The sequence below is a fragment of the Cryptomeria japonica genome, chromosome 8 (genome assembly GCF_030272615.1).
Source record: "Cryptomeria japonica chromosome 8, Sugi_1.0, whole genome shotgun sequence".
Classification (NCBI taxonomy): Eukaryota; Viridiplantae; Streptophyta; class Pinopsida; order Cupressales; family Cupressaceae; genus Cryptomeria; species Cryptomeria japonica.
Window position 1 is genome coordinate 331,674,129 of NC_081412.1, and position 13,573 is coordinate 331,687,701.

General features: G+C 38.8%; 1 protein-coding gene across 1 annotated transcript; it reads left to right on the top strand.

Annotated features, from left to right (window-relative positions):
• The first annotated feature begins 989 nt into the window (after window positions 1–989).
• Window positions 990–8,713, top strand: LOC131061523 (probable cellulose synthase A catalytic subunit 5 [UDP-forming]). The gene is made up of 14 exons (XM_057995249.2): window positions 990–1,665; window positions 2,662–2,857; window positions 3,319–3,533; window positions 3,630–3,732; window positions 3,850–4,036; window positions 4,175–4,441; window positions 4,644–4,989; window positions 5,070–5,207; window positions 5,416–5,541; window positions 5,666–5,878; window positions 6,004–6,292; window positions 6,412–6,608; window positions 6,831–7,181; window positions 7,277–8,713. The coding sequence occupies exons 1-14, from the start codon at window positions 1,585–1,587 to the stop codon at window positions 7,859–7,861; spliced, it is 3,294 nt and encodes a 1,097-aa protein (XP_057851232.1). The 5' UTR covers window positions 990–1,584; the 3' UTR covers window positions 7,862–8,713.
• Window positions 8,714–13,573: the final 4,860 nt, after the last annotated feature.

The following is a 13,573-nucleotide window of genomic DNA, read 5'->3' on the forward strand; positions in this document are numbered from 1 at the left end:
CGTGTCCTTGAAATCGTCGGGCTTATTAGACTCAAGGCGAACTCTATCACCTCCCATGGCAAACTCACTGAAATTAACAACTAAAGCGCTTTTCTGAACTCTCGACATAAACCATTTAGCATGAAAGATAGCCAAAAACACTACCTTGTAAAAGTAAGATTAACATCAACAAAAATGTGAAAATTATGGAAATCATACAAGCCAGCGACGAAATAATTGCTCGGATTATCCTCTGGACAAAGAGACGCGTGCGAAGGGTAACTCTAGCCTTTTGAAGTGACATTAGAGATTAATGACACCGCCTTGTAATCAAGGCTTAAGGAATAATCATTAATAAGACACCCATGTGTCCATCCAAGCTCTTTTCTTTCCATGAACGCACGATTTTCTAAAGGTGTCACATGTGCTCCAACCCAAATAAACTGTATCATTAAAAAAAACACAGACAAACAATACCAAGTGATGATGGTGAGGTGGTTGTCACCCATAAAAGCCCAATTGACAGTCCACATCATATGACCTGTCAACACAAGTTAAGATTATTCAAATTTGAAACCCCCTCTTAGCACCCATGACCCAGATGAGGAGGGCGGGCAACCCATTTGTTATTTTATACGACATATTCTAATATGGAGATCAAGTTAGCAAGTATGAGCTGGTAGAAATGAAATTAGCTTAAAATTTGTAATTTGTAAATTTGGTATTTGGCGGATACAGGTAGGCATGCATACGTGGGGAGTTATTATGATGGATGAAAGACATTGGCATTTACGAGGCGGCGGACAGGTAATAGGGGAGGCTTTACACCCGATCAACAACAAACATCACTATCATTGCCAATTTGGAGTTTGGGTTGCCACTTGCCAGCTAATGGTGATGGGGAATTGAAAGATGGATGAAAACGCGTTGTGGTTCGAACTATGAGTTTGACCAGCACTGGAGTTAGGTATGTCGAGCGGGCAGCGGGATTCGGGATTGCCCGCCCGGGAAGAGGGAAAGTCGCAAGTCTGGGCCACGGGGATTGCATGTGAAAACGTGTGTTATATATTAAGAATTCAGGATCCTGGATATATATACATTGCATATCTTGCGCCCAAGGTTCGATTCCCCATGTTTGTCTTTACATTGAAATTGTTGGAAACAGATGGAACAATTCGGCAGCTTAACGCAACAAAACAAACCGAACCAACCCGGGGGTTAGCCAAAGCTTTAGCTGTAGTGGTGGTGGAGTTGTAGCTGAGTTGGATCCGGAGAGTACAAGTAGTGGATAGATTTGGTGGTGGGGTTCATCCACGGGCAGACCGTTGTGTGATTTGTCTGCAGGGCTGGCGTCCATTTTCCTGGAGAAGCTACCAACGAAGGTGGCCGCCTATTTGTGGGACCTCCAAAATCAACGCATATTAAAATATAAAGGATTTGTGGATGTTACAGAGAAGAATAGGTTTTGCTCTCGATCGCCACAGGGATTTACGCAGATCATATTTGGTTGCAGACATTACTAGAAGGCTTCTCCAAGTCTTCCACGCCTAGGGCTTGTGCTGAAAGGGATCTAAAGAAGCTAAGGTTGACAGGGCGGGAGTGGAAATGGAGGCCAGCGCAGGGCTGGTCGCTGGCTCTCACAACCGAAACGAGCTTGTGGTCATCAGGCCCGAGGGCGAGGTTGGGGTAGGTTTTCATTTCTTAATCTGCATTGCATTTTTCGATACCTACTGTAAACACTGCCTTGCAAAACTACACATCTCAGCAGCCTGCTATGCATGCAAGAAAAACCAATATGGTAAACTACCTTTCTTGGCTCCTTAGGAACAGTATGATCAGACTAGTTCTGCAATCCTTACACATTTTTTTTTTGCCTTTACTAACCTGATGATTAGTCAGGGAGTGTAACCTGAAATGTTGATATATAAGTCAATACACAGATTTCTCCGCTAAGGTTGAAAAATCCGGGAAAACCAACTTTTTAGCCCTTAATAGAAATCTCATTATGAGCACATAATGTCTATCCTGATTACAGTGTCAGATGCCCAAACGATACATCGTGGATTCCATTGGGTTTCCGTAGCATGAAATCAGCTTACTATATCAAACCAAGCGCGATGCGGACATGAAATCTCATTTTAGCACCTAATGTCTACCTTGATTAGAGTGTCGGATGCCCAAAAGACATATCGTGTATTCCATTGGGTTTCCGTAGCATGAAATAACCCTTAGTCAGGGCAGATATGAGCTAAGCTACGTTTTTGAAATAGTGGGTGACTTTGCCTAGCATGATGATCTGCTCATGATAGCCCAGCCGTCAAACTACGGGTTGTGACCTATGGTTTTTCAAGGGGCGCCCTCTTTTTTTTGGTTGGGTTTAAATTTCCATTTGGCTCTCCTTACATGAAATGCCGCTTGGGCATGGCAGAAATGTACTAAGCTGTGATTTCTGATTAATGAATGGTTTTGCTTGGCATGATCTGCTCGTGATTACCCTTTGGGCATAGGCCAGCCGCCGAACTGTTTGTTGTGAACATTTTCAAGAAGTCCAGTTGGCTCTCTTTACATTACCTGTCGTACTTATGCTCTTGGGCGTTGCAGGAGGAGGCGAAGTTGTTGTGGGCGTGTGTTTTTTTTCTTGGCCTCTGGACTTGACCAGAAATTTTTCTTCTTGTTTTGCAGCCGAAGCCTTTGCATCATTTAGACAGTCAAATATGTCAAATTTGTAGCGACGAGATTGGGACGATAGTAGGAGGAGAGCTTTTTGTTGCCTGTAATGAGTGTGCTTTTCCAGTCTGCCGGCCATGCTACGAGTACGAGCGGAGAGAGGGCAACCAGGTTTGCCCTCAATGTAAAACCAGATACAAGAGGCATAAAGGTTAGGATTTGTCTATTGTACTTTCAATACTTTTAATTTGTTATCGGAATGCTTGTTTAAAGGTGTTGTTAAGTGCTTTTTAATTGCGACATGTCTTCACATGAAATCTTATAATCTACATCGTTCCATGAAGAATTGTTGATTTCGTAGGAGAGCATTGATCTTTAGTTTGGGTATGTTAATGTAGTGTGAGCTAGTGTAAGCCCCTCCAACTCAAATTATCCATTATAAAACAACCTCTCATGGATCAACACCAGTTCCAGAACTAAGCTCTGCTGTGGATAAATAATCTGGCAGGGACTACACAGGGATATGCGAAGGATTAATCTTTTATTGCAGGAGAAATCACCAAATGCACGGTTTAGCTTTTATAAATATCTACTTGTGTCCATGTAACCTGAGTTTCCAGAGTTGGGAGTGTCTCCAATACTCCGTTAATTTTAGACCTGCCCATTTTGCAGGGAGTCCTAGAGTAGAGGGAGATGAGGAAGAGGATGATGTTGATGATATAGAATATGAATTTGGTTTTGGGGATCGAGATAAGCAAGACAGACATTACACTGCCGAGTCCATGCTTCATGGGCAAATGAGCTATGGCCGAGGAACTGATATGGATGCTGATCAAGTGCCACAGAGCATGATGCCTCAAGTGCCATTGCTGACGAATGGTCAGATGGTAAATCTAGTGAATTAATTTGCAGCCCTTTTAAATGGATATGTTTGTTGCATGTTCTTTTTGGTTTTGTGCTTAAGTTATTTTGATTCATTGCAGGAGTATGGAATATCTCCTGAACATCATGCACTTGTAATACCTCAATTTATGGGAGGAGGCAAACGAGTTCATCCTCTTCCCGATCCTGATCCAAATTTTCCAGGTTATTCATAAATCAGATGTTTTAGGCTTATCTAGGAATATGCATTTTCTAATACCATTTTTAGTCAAGGTGTTCTCATTATCATAGCTGCTTCTTGCAATGTTTTCTTGTTGTCAGTGCAAACTAGGTCGATGGATCCTACCAAGGACTTGGCAGTTTATGGATATGGGAGTGTAGCTTGGAAAGAGCGAGTTGAGAGTTGGAAGAGGAGACAGGATAAACTGCAGGTTATGAGAACCGAAGGGGATGGATTAAAGGAAGGGGGACCTGATGGCAATGGACCAGATGAGCCCGATCTACCAATGTACTATTGCTGAACTTTTACACAATTCTTTCTTCTATCCACGCCTTAAGAATTTTATTGTGTGCACAGCAAAATATTTAAACTTGTAATGATCCTAATTATTTTCAGTCACTGAATTTAAATCCTTTCCAATTATAGGATGGATGAGGCAAGGCAGCCTCTGTCAAGAAAGTTGCCAATTCCTTCCAGCAGAATAAATCCTTACAGAATGATCATCATCATTCGGCTTGTAGTTCTGGGTTTCTTTTTCCACTACCGAATCCTTCATCCTGTCCCAGATGCTTTTGGATTATGGATTACTTCAGTTATCTGTGAAATGTGGTTTGCATTCTCTTGGGTCCTTGATCAATTTCCAAAATGGCTCCCGATTGAAAGGGAAACATACCTGGACAGATTATCATTGAGGTACATATTCTATTTTTTTGTTTATCATCTAAAAGCTTGAGATTTGTTTATCATTCATGATTGAATTTAACACCACATTGTCATCAACAATGAATTGTAGTCACTGTGCTGTAACCAAATTATTTTGATGTGTATACTGAAATTTGTGGACATTGATTGCAAACTCTAATTCTGCTAAAAATGCATTCACCATGACCCCCAGGTACGACAAGGAGGGTCAGCCTTCAGAACTTGCTGCTGTTGATCTGTTTGTTAGTACTGTTGATCCAATGAAGGAGCCACCTTTAATCACTGCAAACACAGTCTTATCTATACTTGCAGTGGATTATCCTGTAGACAAAGTTTCTTGCTATGTTTCTGATGATGGTGCTGCCATGCTCACATTTGAAGCATTATCTGAAACATCGGAGTTTGCAAGGAAGTGGGTTCCTTTCTGCAAGAAGTTCAACATTGAACCTCGTGCACCAGAATGGTACTTTGCTCAGAAGATAGACTATCTCAAGGACAAAGTACAAACTTCCTTTGTGAAAGAGCGGAGGGCAATGAAGGTCTGTAAATCTGTGAATGTTAGGATTTAACTGAAGGTAATGGTATAATGGCTAAAATTGATCTCTATCTTGGCTTGCAGAGAGAATATGAAGAGTTCAAGGTTCGTATTAATGCTTTAGTGGCCAAGGCACAAAAGGTGCCAGAGGAAGGTTGGACAATGCAGGATGGAACACCTTGGCCTGGTAACAATGTGCGGGACCATCCAGGAATGATTCAGGTTGGTTCTTTGGAATTTTTGAATATCAGTCTTGGCTGACTATGTTCTCACATTGATTTGAAAGTTCAAGATGATTTAATAACTCTTTACCTTGATTAAGTTTTGTTATCTCAATTTGTGAATGTTTGTTTTTTTATTTTCTATTGTGCTGCTCAGTGAATATGAACTGTTTGCAGATGCTTAACTTTTCTACAATGTATTCTGGCAGGTGTTTCTAGGTCATAATGGAGGACATGATGTTGATGGAAATGAACTGCCTCGCTTGGTGTATGTTTCTCGTGAAAAGAGGCCTGGGTTTAATCACCACAAAAAGGCTGGTGCTATGAATGCATTGGTATAATTTGCATCTTTATTCAATGGAGAAATTCGAAATTTTCTTTTAAAAAATTCAAATTATTGGGGTTGGATGTTAGTTAGAAATTGAAAGTGACTTCATTTTAAACTTGTTGTGGGTTTAGGTTCGAGTTTCAGCAGTCTTGACAAATGCTCCTTATCTATTAAATGTGGATTGTGATCATTATATAAATAACAGTAAAGCAATTCGTGAAGCTATGTGTTTCATGATGGATCCCACGATGGGAAAGAAGGTCTGTTATGTGCAATTTCCTCAGAGGTTTGATGGCATTGACCGTCATGATCGATATGCCAATCGTAACATTGTGTTCTTTGATGTAAGTATGGGCTATTTATGGATTTGCTTTCAATGTTAAGTTCATGGTTCCCATATAATTATTTAAGAGGATGTTCTATATTTTGTTGCCATTGATTGCCAAGGAAATTTGTTTGTTGTGCCTAGATCAACATGAAAGGTTTGGATGGGATCCAAGGGCCTATTTATGTGGGCACTGGTTGTGTTTTTCGAAGACAAGCTCTTTATGGATATGATGCTCCTGTAAAGGATAAAACACCTGGAAGGACATGCAATTGCTTACCGAAATGGTGCTGCTGTGAATGTTGTGCATCCCGAAAGAAGAATAAGAAGACAAAAACCAAGCAAGAAAAGAAGAAGAAGAAGAAGAAATCCAAACGTGGTGATGCATCCATTCCTATGTATCATTTGGAGGACATAGAAGAGGGGGTAGAAGGTAAGTTTAACAGATTAAATGTGTAATGGTTGTTTGATTGATTATATGCTTGATGATTGTATTCGAGTTAACTTTTTGAATGTGTGGTTACAAGCATGAATTGAAATGTTTTGTTGCAGGAATTGAAAATGAAAAGTCATCATTAATGTCTCAAAAGAACTTTGAAAAGAAATTTGGGCAGTCACCTGTGTTTGTAGCCTCTGCTCTTCTAGAGGATGGTGGTGTACCACAAAATGCCAGTGCTGCATCCCTCTTGAAAGAGGCCATTCATGTTATTAGCTGTGGCTATGAAGATAAAACAGAGTGGGGAAAAGAGGTAAGCAGGTTAAAATAAATATCTTGTAGGGGGTGCATTTAATTTTCTTGCCCCATTGTTGATCTTGACGCCATTTCGATTCTTGTCTCAATGCTGGTCTTGGCTTCATTTTGAGCAAGCAATAAGACATGTCAGTCATTTAAACTTTAAATTGCTTATAAATTATAATACATGTATCAGACTAATTATTTATACATGTATTTTTCTGATGGCTGGCTTCAGGTTGGGTGGATATATGGTTCAGTTACAGAGGACATTTTGACTGGTTTCAAAATGCATTGCCATGGATGGCGTTCTATATACTGTGTTCCCCCTAGGGCAGCTTTCAAGGGATCTGCTCCAATTAACCTTTCAGATCGGCTTAATCAAGTTCTACGTTGGGCTCTTGGATCAGTAGAAATTTTTCTGAGCAGACATTGTCCCATTTGGTATGGTTATGGAGGTGGTCTGAAATGGTTGGAGAGGCTATCATATATAAATGCAACTGTCTATCCTTGGACATCCATACCCTTGGTAGCATATTGTATTTTGCCAGCTATATGCTTGCTCACTAACAAGTTTATTATTCCTGAGGTATTTATTCTGGATTTTCCCTAGTGTATTTAGTTGAATGCTTTCCATTTTCTTTATCATTTATTTATTATCATTTCCATAACTTGTGTTTGCAGCTGAGCAATGTGGCCAGTTTATGGTTTATCGCTCTATTTGTGTGTATCTTTACAACTGGTATTTTGGAGATGCGATGGAGTGGTGTTGGAATTGATGACTGGTGGAGAAATGAACAATTTTGGGTGATTGGAGGTGTGTCATCTCATCTGTTTGCTGTGTTTCAAGGGTTGCTGAAGGTTCTTGCTGGTGTAGACACAAATTTTACTGTAACAACAAAAGCTGGTGATGATGGAGACTTTTCAGAACTGTACTTATTCAAGTGGACGACACTTTTGATTCCCCCAATGACGATACTTATAATCAATATGATTGCTGTTGTTGCTGGGGTGTCTGATGCCATTAACAATGGTTATGATTCTTGGGGGCCTTTGTTTGGGAAATTGATATTTGCATTATGGGTTATTATACATCTTTATCCTTTCCTGAAGGGTATGATGGGGAAACAGAACCACACACCTACAATTGTTATTGTGTGGTCCATTCTTCTTGCTTCTGTCTTCTCTCTTGTGTGGGTTCGAATTAATCCATTCATTGCCAGGTCAGATGGACCTGTTCTTGAGGAGTGTGGCTTAGATTGTGATTAAAGGTTTGGGCTGATATTGGACCAGATGGTTATCTAAGAGCCCTGCAGAAAACTCTCAGCTGTGAAACATTCATTATTTTGCTGTGGTGAACAGGCAGGAATGCTGGGTTCTTATGGGATGTGAGAAGTTAGTACTCAATTAGTGCAGCATATCCTCTCTACCTAACAAGCTTTGTAGATAGTGGGAAAGAGAGCACATTCTGCAATTCTTGGCAGATGAAAGAGTATTTGCACAAAACTAATTATGGCATCAGTAGTTGAAACTCGACGAGGGGAGGGCTAAAGCTTGTCCCGTGTCGTTTATTATTATCAAAGTATTCTTTGATGTGTTAGTGAAGTCGACAGTTATACTTTCATTGGGTGAAATTTCTGTTCCAGTGATCACAGATTTTTTTTAAGACAATTGCAGCAGAACACATGGTTCTACTTTTTTGCAGTGATAGATGTCAACATTGTGCATATTTATTCAAATTGGTCTTGCATTGATTTCTTTCCAATAAGGGCAGATTTTGCCCTGCCTTTGTCATGTGCTAAAGGCAGTAGGAGTCAAGGACTTGGCTGAACCTATTTTGTATCCATTACTCCTTTGGTCAGTGGAGCTTTAGAGTTATTTGTGCTCATTTCCTGCCTTATTTTTTAGGTGTATGGAAGTTGCAAATGCGATATCGAAATTGTAACGTAAGGCGACGAGCCAGTTTGGAATGTCTGGACTCTTCAATGTGAGGACCTGACAATCTCACAATGTGAACACTCTTTGGTATGTGACAAGCTCCTGGAATAAGATTGGTGTCATCTTGATTGGACAGTTGTTCAATTATGTCATAAGTGGAACTAGCATTAATATTGTTCGGAATTTCTGTGTGGCCTTTGCTTTTCTTGAAAATGACTTCCTCGAACGTTGCACTTTAGTAGAGTTGTTTTTTTCAACTAAGTTATTTGATAGCATCTAAAGTTATATAGTCCCACGAAGATTAAACCAAAAGGCAATCTCTGAATGGTAGATGGATTGTGCATTTATCACTTTATTAATAGAATAAATCATGACTTGGTTGTGAAGAGGCCTCATTGTACTATTCAGAAGCAAAGGGTGTTGATGGGCTTCTTAACAAAATAGAGGTGGCAAATTTGTTTTAAAAATATTTGTACAAAGATGTAGTCACTCGCTGGTTAGGGGACTACCATATCTTTGCAAGTGCAGTAGATAAGTCGAGTCAAATGGTGTTTATTCTTTGGGATTCAATACTAGCATGTGCATTGGAATAGTATATAGACCGTTTCTTGCTAAATCGTGTGTTAAAATCCTAGTTGGTAGGAGTAACTATGAAGTTTTTGCCAATGCTACTTTGTTGAACCTCTTTGATATGTCACGTTCCATGTGATCATTCGATGGTGAATAGGTCAATACCATTCATCGGTTCAACACATATACCTGTTCTTTAGGTGATCAATAGTGAGTGGTATTAAGTTCGCTTGTGTGTGTGTGTACTGCAAACGAGTCTGGGTGTATTTCCACCATGTTTATTCTGGCCAAAGAAATTTTTCTATTATGGTTAAGGTTGAATGAACTTGACTTGGAGCTTTCCTGTGCAGATATATTTGACTTTACCAATACCTGTCCTCTTGAATATTTGACTTTACCAATACCTGTCCTCTTGAGAATGTTATTTTTTTAATGGGTTTTAAGTTTTAATGCTTCATATTAGGTGTTCATTCAGATTTAGTTCAAAGTTTTAGCATTAGAAATTAGCCAAGCTCTGATGTTAAAAGAAAAACATAAATGAAATATTTTAAATGTCGGGGAATTTTTATTTAGTAACATAACGAAGGAATCTTAGTCAACTGTTTCTCTATGCCAGACCGGTAATTCTTTCTGAAACATGATGTCCTTGAGTTAATATATTACGGGAAGGGGTAAATTCATGAAATTCGTTTTGGAAATGCTACCTACAATGAGTTGTAGGCTATAAAACTTAAACATTTGAGAAAAATGTTTAACCATTGCTGGATTTTGGCACTTCGATAATCCTATATAGTAATGTGAAATGAAATGAAAGTTTTTAATGAAATGAAAGTTTTTATTGATGTCCACAAGACCAGCTAGTCTATGGGACCTAGGAATTGGAACTGAAATTGCCTGAAACATATGATAACCGACAATCCCACCAGTTATTTCTTTTTCTTTTTTAACTCAGCTGATTTTGCTGCTTCTGCTATGGATTTTGATAAGTTAATTTGTTGATTTTGCTGCTTCTGCTATGGATTTTGATAAGTTTTCTTTGTATGCCTTACACTCCATGATGTAGTGTTACTCCACTATTCCTGATGAGCAGAAAGAATAAATCCTATCTGCCCGCACCTTTTTTTTTTTGGTTATTTTTCATCTTCTCGTTTTGCACCCAGTTTGTATTGATCAATTTCTCGTTCCACTGTATATTTGGTACTCTTGCTTGTGGTCGTACGTGGGATTAAGATGTTTAACATATTTTCCCTTCTTGGCCAAGTTGTTTCGCGCCCATGATATCTTTGATTCTTGCTCATATAGCTTTTAATTTCCACACTTGTGTTTGGGCACTCTTGCATGTTGATGCCCCTTTTGTTCGTCCACTCAACGTTTTGCCCCATTTTTCTCTTTTTGTCAATTTTTGCTTTCTTTTACTTATTCAATTGATTGGTAAGCGTTTGATTGCATTTGCCTTCTCATTGCTTGTTTTCATTTACTTATTTTAATGAATGGCTTTGTCAAGTTTATGGTTAACTGGTGGCGTTTGTATTTTTCGTAACTCGAAAGAAAACCAGTTTCAGTTTCTTGCTCCGAGTCATACCAGTAAATATATTAAATCGAATTTCGTACACAAATTATAATAAGTATTAATAGCTAATTATCAACGCCGACACCCCCTGGTCCAAAAAGAGAATATTATGCGCAATGTTCAACATAGGACACGTATGACTTGCCTTGTTTGGGCCCATCTGTTGTACGGGTCACTGTCATACACTAAGTGTAGATATTTGTTTGGAAAGTCAACAGGGAAGACCCATAAAAGGAAAAGCTCCAATTCTAGAATTGAAGTTCCAATTCTAGAGAACTCCAAATAAGTCTGCATTTAGGAGCATGGAGGTCTATGAATGTCTATGAATGTCGCAAAATAATTAAATAGTGTAGAATATACTTTAGTACTATCGAAACAACTCTAGTAAACTTAAAATTTGAAGTTTACTTGTATCAGCCGATGCTCATTGGTTAGACTATGCTAAGCACCTCTATGAGCGCTCTCATGATAGAGACAAACCCCCTATAATTAGTGAGTCAAAAGAGTTCTCAGAAGATTGTATTAGGAACTTAGGCTGGGGTCCCATGGAAGGGGGCTTCTTAAAAAATAGAGCGGGAGTTACTGAGATTTTTTAGGAAATTTTTTAAGCTGGTGGTCCCTTGAATTTTCTAGTGTAGTCTAGCTTAAAATTTTATGCTCCTAAATCTAAGTAGGTTGGTGGTCTCATGAATATCTTTATAGGATGTGCATAATAAAAACAAATTAAAATAATTCATTTCCTTATTCATTTCCCTCCAAAGCTATTTTTTAATAGAAATTAAATTTAGATTTTTGACAAGTGGTAGACAACATCTTTAAGCTGGTGGGGCAATTTCTAGCCCCACCCTTTTTGCATTCGCTCAAATTTGCATGCCTAAAAAGTAGGGGCTGCTATTTATTTGGAAAAGATTCCAAATAATTCTGTAGCACAAAAAAAAAACTTCATGGGACTGCCTCTTCCACAAAAATAGAGCCAAGCCCCTCCCATGGGACCCCAACCTTAGCAGGTGGTAAGGCACAAGACATTGATGGGTTGCAAGTTGAATTTTTAAAATAGGGAATAGAGCTTCTTGCTCCTCACATCAAGAATATTTTTAACAAAGTCGCTCAATGCAGCTTCTCGATTGAATGGACATCAAGTGTAGTGATCTCTTTATACAAAGTGGAGACATTAATAATCCTCCTAACTGTTGCACTATTACGATCAATTTGTTTCTTGGGAAACTTTTCGGGAGCATGGTTGAGCATAGAATCAATAGTTGGACAAAAAAAGAAGGAAAAGAGCAAAAGGGCAAGTGGGTTTTAGACCAAAGCATTCCACCATTGACCATTGCATCACTCTTGGACATTTTATAGAGAAAGTTTGAGACTCTCAAGAGAGAGGCTTTTTGTTGCTTTGTTGATTTCAAGGCCTTCGACACAGTCCTTAGAGACAAATTGTGGAGTATAATGGAGGAACTCAGGGTTTCTAATGAGCTTAGAGTTGTTGTGCATAAATTTTATGATCAAGTTAGAGCTAAAATCAAAACAAAGGATGGAATGTTTGAATGCTTTAGCAATGATATCGAAGTTAAACAAGGATGTCCTCTTTCCCCAACCTTATTTGACCTTTATATTGATAAGCTAGAAGAGTGGCTAAACGAGACTAATAGGATAGGTATCCAGCTTGCAGTGTATGTTGTGACGCTGCTTCTTTATGTGGATGATCTCATCCTAATTGCTAAAACAACGGATGATTTGAAGGATCACTTGAGGGCACTTGAACGTTTTTGCCTAGAAGCCATAATGAAAGTAAATACTAGCAAGACTAAAGTCTTGATATTCTCTCTAAAAAGAAAAAAACAACAAATCACCTTCATGTTTGAAAGCCGCCCATTGGAGATTGTGGATGAATACAAGTACTTGGGAATTGATTTCCACAATAGGCTCAGTTGAGAAACTTGTAGATAAAAAAGGATTTAAGGAGGTTGGAAGGCCTTTTACCTCTTGCAAAACATATGTAGGAAAGCAAAACTATGGGATTAGAAAACCATGAAAACTCTCTTTGGTTTGCTGTTTACACCTGCTATTCTTTATGGTTGTGAAATTTGGGGAAGTAGCATGCCAAACCACAAATGGAGACAGCTAGAAAGAATCCAAAAACACTTAATCATCAACAATCTCAAGGTCAAGTCAACAGTGCCCTATGAGATTCTTCTTGCCGAAGTGAGAATGTTCCCATTAGAAGCCTAAGCTATAGTCTGTTTGATAAGTTATTTAAAAAAAGTTAATAACATGGATGAGCAACATTGGCCCAAAATGGTGGTTGAAGAGGAATTTAAATGGAGGAAGAAAACTTGGATGAAGTAGAATATCAAATGGATCAGCAAGTGAGACATCAATTTGAAAGATTGTCCAAATAATAATGAGGAGATTAAAAAGTTTATGTTTGAAAAATTTAGAATTGCCATGTGGACAAAAGCAGGTTGGCCGAAAAAAAACACATTATATCAAAGAGTTTAACCCGTTGGGTGAACATGGGGATAAAGACTATTTAAGGGTGCCAATTAAAGGAAAGGCTAGATTTTTGATTTCCACAATAGGCTCAGTTGAGAAACTTGTAGATCAAAAAGGATTTAAGGAGGTTGGAAGGCCTTTTACCTCTTGCAAAACATATGTAGGAAAGCAGAACTATGGGATTGGAAAACCATGAAAACTCTCTTTGGTTTGTTGGTTACACCTGCTGTTCTTTATGGTTGTGAAATTTGGGGAAGTAGCATGCCAAACCACAAATGGAGACAACTAGAAAGAATCCAAAAACACTTAATCATCAACAATCTCAAGGTCAAGTCAACAGTGCCCTATGAGATTCTTCTTGCCGAAGTGAGAATGTTCCCATTAGAAGCCTAAGCTATAGTCTGTTT

What these genes read in the sequence shown, in the direction of transcription:
- LOC131061523 (XM_057995249.2), top strand. Translation starts at nt 1,585, where the DNA reads ATGGAGGCCAGCGCAGGGCTGGTCGCTGGCTCTCACAACCGAAACGAG. An exon ending in GATGAGCCCGATCTACCAAT is followed by an intron (nt 4,037 to 4,174) that starts GTACTATTGCTG and finishes TTCCAATTATAG; the next exon opens with GATGGATGAGGCAAGGCAGC. An exon ending in CATAGAAGAGGGGGTAGAAG is followed by an intron (nt 6,293 to 6,411) that starts GTAAGTTTAACA and finishes GTTTTGTTGCAG; the next exon opens with GAATTGAAAATGAAAAGTCA.